Genomic DNA, 15,317 nt, shown 5'->3' on the forward strand with positions numbered 1-15,317 from the left:
AGCCAGTTTCTCTTGCTCTCGTGGTAGTTCATTAGGTTTGGCTACGTGTCTCTTTTTCTCCCAGGTTCAGCTATTTCATCAAAAATGTCCATATGTGGTCCTTCTCTCAAAGAGCTAATGCGGGCTGAGCCGCTCTGTGCTCTTCCTCTATGTTCCAGTAGGGAAAGAGATAATGGCAACAGGAGTGACGACAAAAAGCCTTCGTTTCATAGTGTGCATTTCTAAATGACACGAGCAAGCCATGCATTTGTAATCTTCACTCTATCTGTATGTTGTGGTTGCTGGCGACTTGGGCATCACCGTGGTTAGGTACGGTGGTGGGTCCCTGGGCCTCAGGAAAAGGCCACGGATGGAGCCTGTCCTGGAGGGAGCTCTTGTGTCACTGGGCACTACTCCCAGTGGCTTCCTCCTTCGTCAGGAAGCCCTGTTTTTCATACTGGCCCCTGTGATTCAAATGCATGTTCTGTCTCCTATGTGGAGCAACAGCTGAAAAAAAGAAAGAAATGCCTGTGTGTATGTTTGCTGCAAAGTCAGTGTTTTGTCCAACTTTGTTTTATGTATTTTTTCAATAAATTGATAGGAATTGTGTCCTGTTGTGGTTTTAAATATTTTGTGACTATCTTAAAATTTAGCTTATATGAGTGAATTTGAACATCTTTTCACTTGATTATTGCTTATAGCCAGCCCTTGCCTATTTTCCTTCTGAACTAAGGTCTTTTTCCTTTCATTCTTTATTTAGTGGAGCATAAAGCCTTTGACTATAATGTAAATTTAAGAAATATGCTATCTAGGGCCAGCGCCGCGGCTCACTAGGCTAATCCTCCGCCTTGCGGCGCCGGCTCACCGGGTTCTAGTCCCGGTCGGGGCGTCGGATTCTGTCCCGGTTGCCCCTCTTCCAGGCCAGCTCTCTGCTATGGCCCGGGAGTGCAGTGGAGGATGGCCCAAGTCCTTGGGCCCTGCACCCCATGGGAGACCAGGAGAAGCACCTGGCTCCTGCCTTTGGATCAGCGCGGTGCGGCGGCCATAGGAGGGTGAACCAATGGCAAAAGGAAGACCTTTCTCTCTCTCTCTCTCTCTCTCTCTCTCTCACTGTCCACTCTGCCTGTCAAAAAAGAAAAAAAAATATGCTATCTAAAAAACTAATAAATATCAGGTTAAAAAAGTACTTGTGTGTTGGTAGCATGCATGTCTGAATGAAATTCATGGTGGACCAGGGGCTTCCAGGCTTGGTATGTGAAGAGCAGAGGCAGGTAGGAAAGCTTTAAAAAACCTTTCATAGGGGTCGGTGCTCTGGTGCTGTAGGTTAATCCTTGGTTTGTGGTGCTGGCATCCCATATGGGCACCAGTTCTAGTCCCAGCTGTTCCTCTTCCAATCCAGCTCTCTGCTATGGCCTGGGAAAGCCATGGAAGATGGCCCAAGTGCTTGGGCCCTGCACCCATGTGGGAGACCTGGAGGAAGCTCCTGGTCTTAGAATCAGTGCAGCTCCAGCTGTTGCGGCCGTTTAGGGAGTGAACCAGTGGATGGTAGACATTTCTATCTTTCCCTCTCAGTGCCTGTAACTCTACCTCTCAAATAAATAAATAAAATCATAAAAATTTTTTATAACCTGAGTTTGGAATGCAATTTTATAGTATAAAATCTCAGTATTAAGTTAGATACGTAATTGAATTTGGCTGTTAAAATTGTTATTACTGCATGTTGATGTACAGCTACCAACGTGATTCCCAAGGGGTCCAGTGAATTGTACAGCATTGGCAGCAAGTGGGTGTCTCCTGCTCTCAGTTCCAGGTGCTCCTGCTAACTTTGTGGCTAAGATTCTCAGACATAGGCAGCAAAATTCTCCTTCAGATACAAGGGCTCAAATACGTCTTCATAGGTGCACCTGTTTCATAGTGCTGGCACCCTTGCTCTCCCTGAAGAGGTGGGAGTCCCCTCTCCACTCTCCCATCCCAGGTGAAAGGCCAGGTGAGGCTGAGGCTACACAGGTGAGAGCTGGCTGGCTTGCTGCATGCATGTTGGAGTGGTAATCACTATTCCAGGTTGAGGACTTTGGTTTCAGGCACTCTGCTGAGTGCTTTGCGGTCACTTAGCCACATTATCCTCATTGTGCTCTGTACCAGGGATCATGGGTCAAATTAAAAAAAAATTTTTTTTTGAGAGAAGACAGGGAGAGAGAGAGAGAGGGGAGACAAGCCAAGAACCTGGAATCAGTCTAGGTCTTTCAGATGAGTGGCAGGGACCAAAACACGTGAAGCATCTCTGCCACTGCCCCAGTTACATTAGCAGGAAGCTGGAATCTGGAGCGGAGCCGGGACTCGAACCCAGGTACTCTGAAGTGGGATGCAGGTGTGGGTGTCCTAACTTGTATCCCAGCCATGAGGCCGAATGCCTGCCCTGCCACCTCTTTGTGGGTGACCTGTGGATTAGGAACAGATTCTGCATTTTAAAATGTCTGAAAAACAGTCGGAATATGAGTCCCACGAAGACGGTACAGAATCCGAATGTTGCTGTTTGTGGAACACAATCATGCCAGCTCTGGTCCCTTCCCCACAGCAGCAGCTGAGCCGGCAGCTGAGACAGAAAGCTGGAGGCCCCAAAATGCAACATGGGGGGACTACTTTATAAAGCTTCAGGACAACAGAACTTAAGTTTACTGTCGTGCAAAAAATTTTGAAATCCACAGACAGTATTTTTATGTTAGACATTTTCCGTGAACTCTCTGAAGACCTCCCTCGTTCACTCCTTGGCCCTTTGTAAAGAAGGTTGGCTGGGGGCCGGTGCTGTGGCTCACTTGGTTAATCCTCTGCCTGAGGCACCAGCATCCCATATGGGCGCCGGTTTTAGTCCTGGTTGCTCCTCTTCCAGTCCAGCTTTCTGCTGTGGCCTGGGATAGCAGTGGAGGATGGCCAAAGTACTCGAGGTGTTAACCGCTGCGCCACAGTGCCACCTCCAAGACTTCTGCTTTCTTTCTTTATTTTTCTTTTTTAATTTGACTGGTAGAGAGAGAGAGAGAGAGAGAGAGAGAGGTCTTCCTTCCGTTGGTTCACTCCCCAATTGGCCGCTATGGCTGGCGCTGTGCCGATCTGAAGCCAGGAGGCAGGTACTTCCTCCTGGTCTCCTGTGCGGGTGCAGGGGCCCAAGGACTTGGGCCATCCTCCACTGCCCTCCTGGGCCACAGCAGAGAGCTGGACTGGAAGAGGAGCAACTGGGACTAGAACCCAGTGCCCATATGGGATGCCAGCACCGCAGGCGGAGGATTAACCAAGTGAGCCACGGTGCCGGCCCCCAACTTCTGCTTTCTAAGCAAAGCTGCTGAGAGATGTTTATATCTCAAAAATATAGAATTAAAATATTTGTATTTATTTGAGAGAAAGAGGGGGAGAGAGAGTGAGAGAGTGAGAGAGAGACAGAGAGGGAGAGAGAGAGAGAGAGAGAAAGTGAGCACTCCCATCCATTGCTTCATTGCCCAAATGCCTGCAACAGCTGACAGTGACAGGCTGTGACAGGCAGGGATCCACCTACTTGAGCCACTGCTGCCTCTGAGGCCCTGCATTAGCAGGAAGGAGTCAAGAGCCAGAACCAGGTATTGAACCCAGGCCCTGCAGTGTGGCACATGGCAGCTTACTGCTAGACTAAACCCCTTCCCCTCGTATATTTGGGTTTTTAAAAGACTTGAGAAAGGTGGTTGGTTAAAAATAGAAAATCCTTTTCTTTTTCATTATTTCCACCTGGAAGCCTACTTGGCCAGTCACGTCTTATCCCCATCCCTGTTTCTGGGCAAGGTGTCAGGATGGAGCTGAGAAAACCGGTCCCTCCTTTATACACGGCTGAACCTCTCCCACGGTCTCGGTGTTAACAAACAACCTGAATGATGCTGCCCTGGGATCTGCCATGCGTGGGGAGCAGCCCACGGAGCTGCCCTGTCTGGCAGGTGTCTGTGGGCTGGAGAGAGGAGCCCTGCTGCCCGCAGTGCAGTTATGTGCTCATGGTGTTTTCAAAGTGGGTTTGGCTTTTTTTTCTCTTCTCTGCTACTCAGTGGGATTCTCTGTTTTAAACACTTACAAGGCTGGGCAAATGTTTTTCAGCTTGAGATTGATTTCGTCTTTCCCATTCTCTGCCTCCCATTTCCACCTCCACTTCTCTTGGTCTTTTTCTGGTAGGAGTGTTTATCCCAACATTCTAAAATCTCACATTTAGATAATGCTGGATGTGCACTTGCCAAGAGCCCCCTGGAGCTGTCCAAATGCCTCTGGGAGATAAGGTGGCAGCTGGTCCTGTCCCATCTCCCAGAGCAGGAACAGAGGAGGTAAACAGCTCACTCAAGATCACTGTGGAGGCTGGTGCCATGGCTTAACAGGCTAATCCTCCACCTTGCGGCGCCAGCACACCGGGTTCTAGTCCCGGTTGGGGCTCCGGATTCTATCCCGGTCGCCCCTCTTCCAGGCCAGTTCTCTGCTATGGCCCGGGAAGGCAGTGGAGGATGGCCCAAGTCCTTGGGCCCTGTACCCGCATGGGAGACCAGGAGAAGCACCTGGCTCCTGGCTTCGGATCAGCGAGATGCGCCGGCTGCAGCGGCCATTGGAGGGTGAACCAACGGCAAAAAGGAAGACCTTTCTCTCTGTCTCTCTCTCACTATCCACTCTGCCTGTCAAAAAAAAAAAAAAAATGAAAAAAAAAGAGATCACTGTGGAAAGACCCCTAAAAAACTCAGTTTCTTGGAGCTGGTGTCATGGTACAGTGGGTGGAGCTGCCACTTACAATGCCAGCATCCCATGTTGGAGCAGTGGTTCAAGTCTTGCTTGCTCCGCTTCTGATCCAGCTTCCTGTTTATGTGCCTTGGAAGGTAGCAGAAGGTGGCCCAAGTTCTTGGACCTCTGTCACTCACATGGGAGACTCAGATGGAGTTCCAGTTTCCTGGCTTCAGCTTGGTCCAGCCCTGGCCATTCTGGCCATTTGGGGAATGAGCCAATAGATTGAAGAGTTCTCTCTCTCTCTCCTTTCAAAATAAACAAATAAATCTATTTAAAAAAAACCTCAAGATCTCAAGGGGCGTTTGCTGTTCCCCCCACTCTGGATGCTGAAACCTCAGCTTCATAGTGGAGATGGACCCCAGTGTCTTCTCCCACAGGTTGACCGTGCTGTGACAGAGGGGACTGGGTTTTATTGGTCCACAGATAACTCCTTCTTCAGCTCTTTCCATCTACTGATTCTACACCAAACGTTTGGCACAGATAAGAGTCATCTTTTGCTTAGGGTTACCTTCTGTAATCTTCCTTTTCTTGGCTTGTCCCCAGTGAGCTGACTTTATTTTCTGTTCCCTTTAAAACATTTCCTCCTGTCCATGAACCCAACATTTCAACTTTTAGGAATATATATCACAGAAGTAAATATATTAGCACTCAGTGATCTAGGCACAAGGATGTTGAGATAGAGACACACACACATACACACACACACACGCTCACAAATAGAATTGCTTGAATTGCAAAAACATGGAACCAACCTGAGTGACGACTCAAAGGGAATGGCTGAGTAAATTCTGGTACGTGCATAATGAGATCTAGTACGTGATTAGTGTAGATAATAATATGTGCTGTCCTAGAGAGATGGGCAGGATGCAGAGTTAAGTGAGGAAAGCAAGTGATGCATGCGTAATGTGATCTCACTTTGAGAAGATAAGTTAAATAGAGAATAAATGATGCTGTTAATAATGGTTAAAAAGTTTGGGGATGGCATGAAGTGAAGAGGGGACCTGAGAGACAAAAGGGACAAGAATAGAGAAAAAGTGAAGAAATGAAGTGGATGGCCTGCCTATCTGTGTCTATTGCCTGCCTATCTACCTATCATCTATTTTTTGTCTATCCTATTAATTAGCAATCCATCATCTACCTGTTATCTATCAATATCTATCAATATCTGCCTGTCTACCCCTATCATCTATCTACATTCCATCATTGGCTGTTCCTATCTTATAAGAGCTATCTCATCCATTGTATAATAAAAATCCATTAGTTTTAATCATTAAGGGTGATTGTTCCAACAAATCAAAAGGAAATCTAGGGACTGTTTAAAGTATTATGAGTTGAAACTGAATTTCTAGGTCATAATGAATGATGAATGGCTTGAAGATCATTTGCATTATTCTAAGTTGCTTCTTTGCTATAGAGAAAATGTCCCTTTCCTCTCAGTGCTTCAGAAAAAAAATGTTCCCTTTCTTCAATCTGGGGAACACAAAGTCAGGTTAGGGACACTCAATTCAGTTAAGACATTTGCTAGTTCCCTGGGGAAGCAGGTACTGTACACAAAGAGTCGAGAGTGTGTGTGTGTATGTGTGTGTGTGCGAGTGTGTGTACTATCAGCTTCTCTGCTGAGGCAGCCAGCAAGATGCTGCTGTGTTTTCTTATGATGTGGATGCTCCATCAAGCTATCTTTATTAATCATTTTCTAGATTAGATTATTCTCATTTTCACTTTCGTACTTGATGCTGTAGAAATGGCTGGTGATTCAGTCCGTGCCTTTTTCAAAAGAGGAGTCTCAGAGCTGTAGCTTTATGCTCACATTTGGATATAGACTCAGAGCTTATCCTGATGGCTCTACTGTTACAAAGGGAGATGGACAAGGATGTCAGCCATCCGTGGAATCAGTAACATTAACCATTCTATTCCTTGAATTTAAGATGTTCATTCTATATATTAACTGAAATCTAAGTGCATCTTACCTCACTTGTATGCATTTATTAAGTTAATACGGCAAGTAACGGTCTAGAAGACACTGGAAATTCTGTATTAGCTGGTCCCTGAGTTCTGGATATTTTAGGCAATGAGGACATCCCAGAATCATAAACCTCAACTAGAATTGCATATTACTTGCCTGGAGTTACACAGTACTATCTTGATTCAGACAAGCCAGAGAATTATAGAAGTATTTATTTCCACACAGGTGATTTCCTCCTAAACAGATCATTCTAAAAAATTTACAAAGTAGGATCTATGCATGGCTGACATGTTTTTAGAAATCTCAATTTTAATTCAAAGGCATCCTCATTTGTGGAGATCTAGTCAGGTGCAGTGACATTTTCCCACCTCACAGGCTAAAAATTCTTTCATGAGCCCCTACACCTGAATGGAGTGACACGTATGGGCCATTTCTCTGTCCCAAGGGGGTGGGGAGGAATGGATGAGAGAATGGTCCCTGGACTGTGCCTGTGACGTGGAAAGGTGTCCTGCCCGACGCGGCTGCTCCTGTTCTGCACCGGCTGTGGTATTCCGGCAAGCGTTTTCCTTGAGTTGTGTTGTCGCTGTCTGTTTCCTTGGGCGTGCTGTCTGCTCGGCCCCTGAGCCCAGGCTGGGCTGTGAGGCTTCGTGGCTGACCTCCGGAGCGTGTTGCAGTTCCTGGTCTCTTGCTGCTTTTCTCATGCCTTTTCTTTATGATGTTTCAGCTCATCCACCATACACCATGTGCTTTAGAGTGAAATTCTACCCACACGAGCCCTTGAAGATTAAAGAAGAGCTCACCAGGTATTTTCTGTTTGTTTGTATGTTTTGTGTGCACCTTCACCCAGCCAGAGCCTGGGGCCTGGCAAGCTAGACACAGTTCCTGTCTGGGACCAACACCTTCACCCAGCAGGCACTGAACTTAGCGCTTTGGCTCCCAGTGTTTTGCTTTCACGTAACTGTCTAGAGATTTTTTTCAAATAGTTGTCATCAGGAGTGTCATTAGCTATGCAAAAAGGCAGGTGTTATGAGTGGGAGGTGCTCTCTGAGAAACTCAGAGTGGGTGCTAAAAATAAACAGAAAGCCACTGTCTCGTAGCTCACACGTAGCTGGTGCAGCCCTGGCTGTGTCTTGGGTTCACACTGTCTTGGGAGGGGCAGGATCACCTGGTGGAAGGGACGAAGCATTGTGCTTTGTGCTGAGTGACAGCTGTGGGGCAGACTTCTCTCCACCAGTAGCCCAGCTCTCCCAGTTTCCCAGTCCTTTGGCCTCCTCTGTTCCTACGGTCCTCTGCCAGTCCACCTGCAGGGGCTCAGCTTCCATGAATAATGTGTTGCTGAGCAGGACCCCGGCGGCCGATGTGACTGCTGTGTGTGGAGGTGGAAGCTGTCGAGTGCTTCCTCCTTGATGGGGCTTTATACCAGCTCTGACGGTAATCTGCTTAGGTGCAGAGGCAACAGAAGCGATTGCCATTTCCCTTGATCATCCACAGTGGGAGGGTGGGGACTCCTGGGTGTTTTGTTTTCCACCTGAAGTCTCTGGAGGGGACACCTGGTCCCATTCTCTGTTACTAAATTGTTCACGCCCACTTAGTAAGGTCAGTGCTGGGGGAGAGGGAAAATGAGAGGGGGTGTGTGTGTGAGTGTGTAGACAGGAAGGATAATGTCTGGTGGGCATTAGAAATGCTGTTGGTATTTTACCATCTGGCCCGTCATTTTTTTTTCTATCGGTAAAATTCATGTAACATACATTAATTTCTCCATTTGGAAGTGTACACTTCACTGCCATTCAGTACACTCAAAATGTTGGGCAAGCACTAGCACTGTGGAATTCCAGAACATTTTCATCACCCCTAAAGCAGAATCCCCGTGCCCATTCCCTCTCTCCCTGCCCCTGGCAACCACCCGCCTGTGTTGTGTCTGTGGCTTTGCCTGTGCTGGGCACTTCATAGAACCAGCATCACACAGTGATGTGGCCTTGGCCTGCTTCGTGTGTGGATAATGTATCTATCTGATAAATCCTCCCTCGTTTCCTACTGTCTAGCTGAATGAGAGAGAGAGAAGGGAGAGAGGGAGGGAGAGATTGATTTTATTTGCCTGCAAGGTGCTATGATTAGGATGAGTAAATCAGATGCTAATGTATTTCTTTTGTCACCTGTTTTCTTTCTAATCTGTTCTGGAGGATAAACATTGTGCATCACTATATAAATTAAGGAGAGATCTTTTGTGGCAGTTGGAAGGAGTCCCTTTGGATGGGAAAAGAATGCACAGTTCTAGTTAGTGACCCTAGTGAAGCCTCTCTTGGTTAAATTCGCTAGCATTTTTCTGCCTTTATTGAAGAGCTGTGAGATAAAGATAGTCCTCTGCCTTCCCGTGGGTGGAAATGGGCTTTCCCCACTCCGCGCCGCCTGAGAATTCCAAACCAATTTAGAAGCTGCAAAAGTCTTCGAGTATTTACCATTTAAATCCTCGTCTCGAAGGCATTTGGTTTACCTTCTATGATAAGTTGTGGTTTCTTGTGAAGTTAGTCTAAAATTCAAGAAGCTGAGATGACGTTCATTACCGTGCTTTGGTAAGCATGTTTTGGAGTAAAGAAATGTTAGCAAAAAAGCAGGTTTCAAAGGGTAAAACAACAAAGGATACCTGGAAGCTTTTTCATCCTTCATTTCTCCATTTAAGCAACCCCTTGGATTTCTGGGTCTTCTATGAATACTCTCTAGAACTGAGTGTTATCAGAAGTATGGTAGTTTTAATTTTTTTAGGAAAAACAATTTTTTAAAGATTCATTTATTTATTTGAAAGGCTGAGTTACACAGGAGAAGGAGAGAGAGAGAGAGAGAGAGAGAGAGAGAGAGAGAGAGAGATCCTCCATCCCCTGTTCACTCTCCAGCCAGAGCTGGGCCAATCCACAGCCAGGAGCCAGGAGCTTCTTCCAGGTCTCCCACATGGGTGCAGGGGCCCTAGGACTTGGGCCAGCTTTGCTGCTTTACCAGGTGCATTTTCAGGGAGCTAGATCAGAAGTGGAGCAACTGGGACTCGAACCGGCACCCATATGGGATGCTGGCACTGCAGCCGTTGCTTAACCCACTGAGCCACAGCTCTGGCCCCTCATTTTCTTTTTTTTTTTCTAAAGAGTAATCTTTAAATTTGTATTCGGTTCAGAAGCAATGTTATGAAAGTGGCACAATAAATTATGTCCCAGATCCTCTTTGTGTTTTTCTTGTGTAATGCTTCTGTGTGGGCATGATACTAAAAAAGGATGCATTATTGTTTTGGTAGCTTTTGCATTAAAAAGTGCGGATCCTGATTCCGAAGCCATTTGTAAGGCTTGGTGGATGATGCCAACTCCACAATAATCCTGATTATGTCCTGCACTCACTGAGATGAGCAAGGACCCTAATTCTGATGCTGTGGAAGCTGATCTCTCCCCTGTCCCTGGAAGCTTTCATTAGCCCTAATCTCTGAATTAGGGATTAGAATGCAATAGTTACTTAAAATTATTTTTCACTACGAAACTCATCAAAACATGGAAATGAATGCTTTGCTGCTTAGGGCGTACATTCAGCAGTTGGAAAAGAAAGCTCACGGCCTTTGGTCCTTAAAAAAGTGGAGATTTGATCAAAGTATCCCTGTGACTTTGGTCTTCTGAATGGTGGCCTAGGGCCGTGTTCTCCAGGGGAGGTCATTGGGCCTCATCCAGCATCACCTGGGAATGCAGATTCTTGGCCTCTGCCCCAGACCTGCTGAACCTGCAGCTCTGCAGCTGGGACCCCAAAATCTATGTTCAAAATCCCCTTCAGGTAGTTCTCCAATCCCCTTTGTGTGTTCAAAACGTTTGTTTCCTCTGACAGGTATGGAAGTTTCCGATTCAGAGGTCTCTAGTATACTGTCCAGGATATGTTACCGTGACCACAGTGATCTAATTCCAGAACCTTCTCATCACTCTTGTAGGAAATCTTGCTCCCAGACACTCGTTCTGTTTTCCTCTCCTCCCCCTAGTTCCTGGAAACCACTGATCTATTTTCTGTGTCTATAGATTGGTTGATGCTGGACGTTTCATGTAAACGACATCAAGGAATGCACAGCTTATATGCTTGGTTTCTTCTAACTTAATAGACTGTGTTCAGGGGCCATCCATGTTATAGCATCTCTCAGGACTTCCCCCTTCTACGCTAGAATAATACTCTGCTGCCTACACTGCACTTCGTGTATCCATTATCAGTGGATGGATATGTGGGCTGTTTTGCTTTTTGGCTGTTATGAGTAATATTACTATGACCATTTTTTTACATAAGTTGCAGTGAGAGCCCAAGTCCTGATTTTAACATTTTCTGGGGTGGGATCCAAGGATCCATAGCATTGGTAGTTTTTAAGACTTCTCCAAATGAATCCAGTGTGTAGTCAGGGGTGAGAACCATAGATGTGGAACGTTGTTACTCAAAGAATCTGGAGCTTTTTAGAAGTAGAGACGCTCATGCCTACTCCAGACTAGCTGACTGTCTGCATTTTAACAGGATCCCCGCCCTCACAGACACCTAGAAATAAAGCATACACACGTCTACACACCCACGAGGGAGCATCAAGTGCACCATGATGTCTCCTGGCCCAGTCGGGTTGCCATGTACAGTGAACCCTCACAAGGCTGGAGCTGGGGCTGACGGAGCAGTGCCCCTCCCTCCGTCCACAATTCCTGTGCCTTTAAAGTGGAGGAAGCACTGACAGAGAGCTATTGTGGCTCCTTACCTAACAAGTGCAGTCTTGTTCCTTTGAACAATAAGTACATTAGCAACTGCCTTTATCCCCTGCCCATCATTCCATACTTACTTGCAACCAAGAGAGTTTTTGGAGCCTCCAGCATCCCCAGTGCCTGGCCCAGGTGAGAGATGAGGTCTTGTTGAATGAAAGCATCAAGGAGGCATTGAATCTTTCACAGTATCTTGTGCTCCAGCGCTCTGGGCCTGGCAGCACCTCTATGACTGTAGCATGTCAGTCGCCCTCACTGGGCCCCTCCGTTTCTTTGCCTTTAACGTGGGAGTGCACCTGCTGCTCCATGTAAGACTGAGCAAAGATCAGCTTCCTTGAGCACTGCAGGTGTGTGTTAGAGTTCTCCAGAGACACAGAGCTGACAGGTGGGACATGGGCGCACACACAGGATTAGCGAGGCCTTGGAAATGCACCTTAGCTTTTACTTCCGTTCTCGTGACCTTCCTGAAGGTGCCGCGGGCGTGCATGGAGAAGCAATGAGGCTTGTTCTAAGCTCTTGGCTCACATGGTTGTAGGGCTGAGAGATCCAGGGGTCTGCGGCCTGGGAGCTGGAGGCCCAGGAGAGCTGAGGTGGGCTCTGAGTTCTGAGAGCAGTTGAGCCAATGGTGTGCGCTTCAGTCCACGTCTGAAGGTGTGTGGCAGGAGCACTGAGGGCAGCAGTAGACTAAGGTCCACCCCGAGCCCTTGGGTGGGAGGGAATCCAACCTTCCACTGCCTTTGTGTTCTGTGGGGGACCTCGTGGATGAGATGGCATCACCTGCCTAGCTCAGCTCACCTACTCAGATGCTTCCCAGACTCCCAGAGTTGGGCATCCCATGACCCATCACAAGGTGGCAGCTGGGACTGATCGAGAGGTGTCCCTCCCCCTAACGACTGTGGAAAGAGAACAAATGTTTCAGAAAGTTAAACTCCAAAAATGATGGGAAGGCAGTCACTGCTGAGTCCCACCCTAGGAGTGCCTGGGGTCAGTACCTGGCTCTGGCTCCTGACTGCATCTGCTAATGCAGACCCTGGGGGGCAGCAGGTGATGCTCAAGTGCTCGGGCCCCTCTACCCACGGGCGAGACCTGGATTGAGTTCGTGGCTCCTGGCTTTAGTGAGCCCAGCCCAGCCCCGGCATCATAGGCATTTGGAGAGTGAACCCAGGGTATGGGAACTCTCAGTCTCCATCTCTTCCTACCCCTCAAATGAAATAAATAAAACTATTTTAAAGCAGAAGTGTAGAAAATAACCTGCATATGCCTGCACAGTTAGTTTGGTCAGAAGCAACGTACCTCAGACCTGATCCTTGAATCTGGAAAATCCAGACAGAAAATCCAGAGGGCCTAATTAGCTTGGAGAACAGATGCTCCTCAGTCAGGGCTTGCAAACTGGCGCCTCCTGGTGGTAAATGTTGGGCACTACAGCGTTTTTTGAAAAGAATAGTTAAAAAGTTTAACATTCTCCTAGATTATGGGGGAGCTGCTTTTCTGTGTGACAACACTACTAGAGCTGTGTGTGGGCCAAACCCTTCCTAGGGAGCTGCTGCCTTTCCCTCTGCTGCCCTGGGTCGTTTCATGCCAGGGGTTGGCCTTGAATCCAAGTTTGCCATTCCTCTGTGTGTGTGTGTGTGTGTGCGCGCGCTCAGGTGCGTGCACTCCTCAGAGGGCAGCTCCAGCTGTGAACCAGTTGGCTCTCTGGCCTCATCACCACACCTCTTTACCACTTTACTTGCTGAGTCTGTCTGCCCCCTGGGTAACAGTGGGGCTGGTCTTGGTGCACCGCCTGAGTCTGTTTCCTGACTGTCCGTTTTAAAGAGAACTTGAGACGCCGGAGGTGATGGCAGTGGCAGTGGCTGTCACCAGTGGGAGGTCCTGCACACAGCAGTGGCCCCAGCGCTCTGTGGCTGTCTTAGTTCCGGTCGTGCCTCTTGGACAAGGCTCAGACTCAGCCCACCAGGCTCTGGGAGCTGATGGGGTCTGCTCAGTGCAGACACTCGGGGGCTTTCTGAACCCAGAGGCTCCCTCAGCTTGTCCCTGCTCGTTCCCCCAGGGGCCTTGGGTGCCTCAGCCGCTTCTTGGAGCTGGGCAGGGCTCTGGTGACCCAGGCTGACAAAGCATGGGCAGTCGTCCTTCTCCTAGGCTTCAGCGAAGACATAGCACAACAACTTCTCCTTTTGTATTGCAGGTACCTTTTGTACCTGCAGATTAAAAGAGATATTTTTCACGGCCGCCTGCTGTGCTCCTTCTCCGACGCTGCCTACCTGGGTGCCTGTATCGTTCAAGGTAAGTCTGACCCGAGCCCGCACACTGAGGCCCTGGACTGGTCAGAGCCTCCCTTCTCCCTGGCCTGTACCTGGGTCTCTGCTTAGGGGCCAGGTAGGGCTGGATCCTTAGCACAGAGCCCCTCCTGCCCTCCCTGCCCAAGCCAGTGGGGGCCTGGAGGAGGGCCGAGCTGAGATGATCAAGGGCACACGGGCAAACAGAGATGTCCTCCAAGGCCCGCGGGTGGAGATCGAGTCTTTCATAGCGGCTGGAGTGTGTGGTGCCACCAGGAGCTCTGTGTCCTGAGCTCTGACTGCCAGGTGTGGAGCCTCACGGGGGGATTAGGGGTGTGGGGGTGGGGTGGGGACTGTGTCCAGGAAGTTATGTGTCAATCGAAAGGAATCATCCCTGAAAGCATTTCTCCCTCCCTCCCTCCTCCCCTCCCTCCCTCCCTCTCTCCCCCTCCCTTCCTTCCTTGTTCTCTCTCTTTATCATATATCTCAAAGAACACTTTGTGGAAAGTGGAATTAAAATAAGTCTATGTTAGTGCCACCATTGAAATCTACACATACCAGGGGTCATCAAAAAGTTCACAGAAAATGCATATTATGAACAAACTGCTCATGGATTTGAACAAAAGTGTTTGCACCGGAACACAGTCTTCTCTTTATCCTATTTTTTCCACACAAGTTTTTTGGAGTAGCCTTGTGTGTATGTGTGTGTGTGTGTTTCTGAGCATTTTTTCATCTCTGTGTGTGTTTGGGTGTCCGTGTGTCTCGGCTCCTTTCCTCAGCTGTGAGCCACTTCTTAATTTGAATCTTTTTCCCCGTGTCCTGGCTAGATAAATTCCTCAAGTCTGTTGGGCTCCCTCTATGAAGTGGAGTCATCGGGCCTCCATTTCTGGCCCCGTGATGTCCGAGACTGCTCTGCACTAGGCCAGGGCAAGCGCAGGCTGGTCAGCCATGGCCGCTGTTCTTTGTAGCATGGAGCAAGCTCCAGGGGCTGGCGCAGTGGGAGACCAGCAGGTGCATGGACCTGGGGTGGGTGGCCTTTGGCTGTTCCTCCCTGGGCCAGAGGCAACCATGCATGGCTGGGGGTGGACCCAGCAGCCAGGTGAGGAATGGCTCAGGTGTTCTGCTCCCCTGGGTTGGGTGGGGAGGCAGCAGGCTGTTGGGCTGGGGCTGTCTGGAGGGACTGAGTGATCCGACCACTTGTAGCAAGGTTGCTAACTTCATGTTGATGACAGAGACCGCGAGGAAGGAGACGCAGAGAGGAAAGGAGAGGAAGAGAAAGAGAGGGAGGGAGAGAGGGGAAGAGACTGAGAAGTGGAGAGGGAGGTAGGGAGAGAGGCAAAGGGTTAGGAGGGCCGTGCACGTGAGAGGCCTGGAGTGGCCGCCGTGCTCAGGATGGACCGTAGCTGTGTAGCTGTGTCTGCCACCGCAGCACCACGCCGCACTCACTGCTCAGGAGAGAAAGCCCCCGAGTGCCGGGCATGTCAGCGCCACCCACCCTGTCCAAGCCGCAACCTCGCCCCTCCAGCTGGCCCCAGCTGCGTTGGTCTCAGGGTTCCGTGTGTGCTGTTTCCCCCTCCCTGGCAG

The 15,317-nt window shown here is 48.8% G+C and overlaps 1 protein-coding gene across 3 annotated transcripts in view; it reads left to right on the plus strand.

The window, feature by feature from the left end:
• The window catches only part of FRMD3 (FERM domain containing 3), a 280,228-nt gene that overhangs the window by 177,346 nt on the left and 87,565 nt on the right, over positions 1-15,317 (plus strand). For all 3 annotated transcript variants that reach the window (XM_062208655.1, XM_062208654.1, XM_062208656.1), the window contains 2 exons: positions 7,440-7,518; positions 13,643-13,740. In XM_062208655.1, the coding sequence (XP_062064639.1) occupies positions 7,440-7,518; positions 13,643-13,740 (177 nt within the window). The remainder of the gene's footprint in view (positions 1-7,439; positions 7,519-13,642; positions 13,741-15,317) is intronic.

The sequence above is a fragment of the Lepus europaeus genome, chromosome 12, assembly GCF_033115175.1.
Source record: "Lepus europaeus isolate LE1 chromosome 12, mLepTim1.pri, whole genome shotgun sequence".
Classification (NCBI taxonomy): domain Eukaryota; kingdom Metazoa; phylum Chordata; class Mammalia; order Lagomorpha; family Leporidae; genus Lepus; species Lepus europaeus.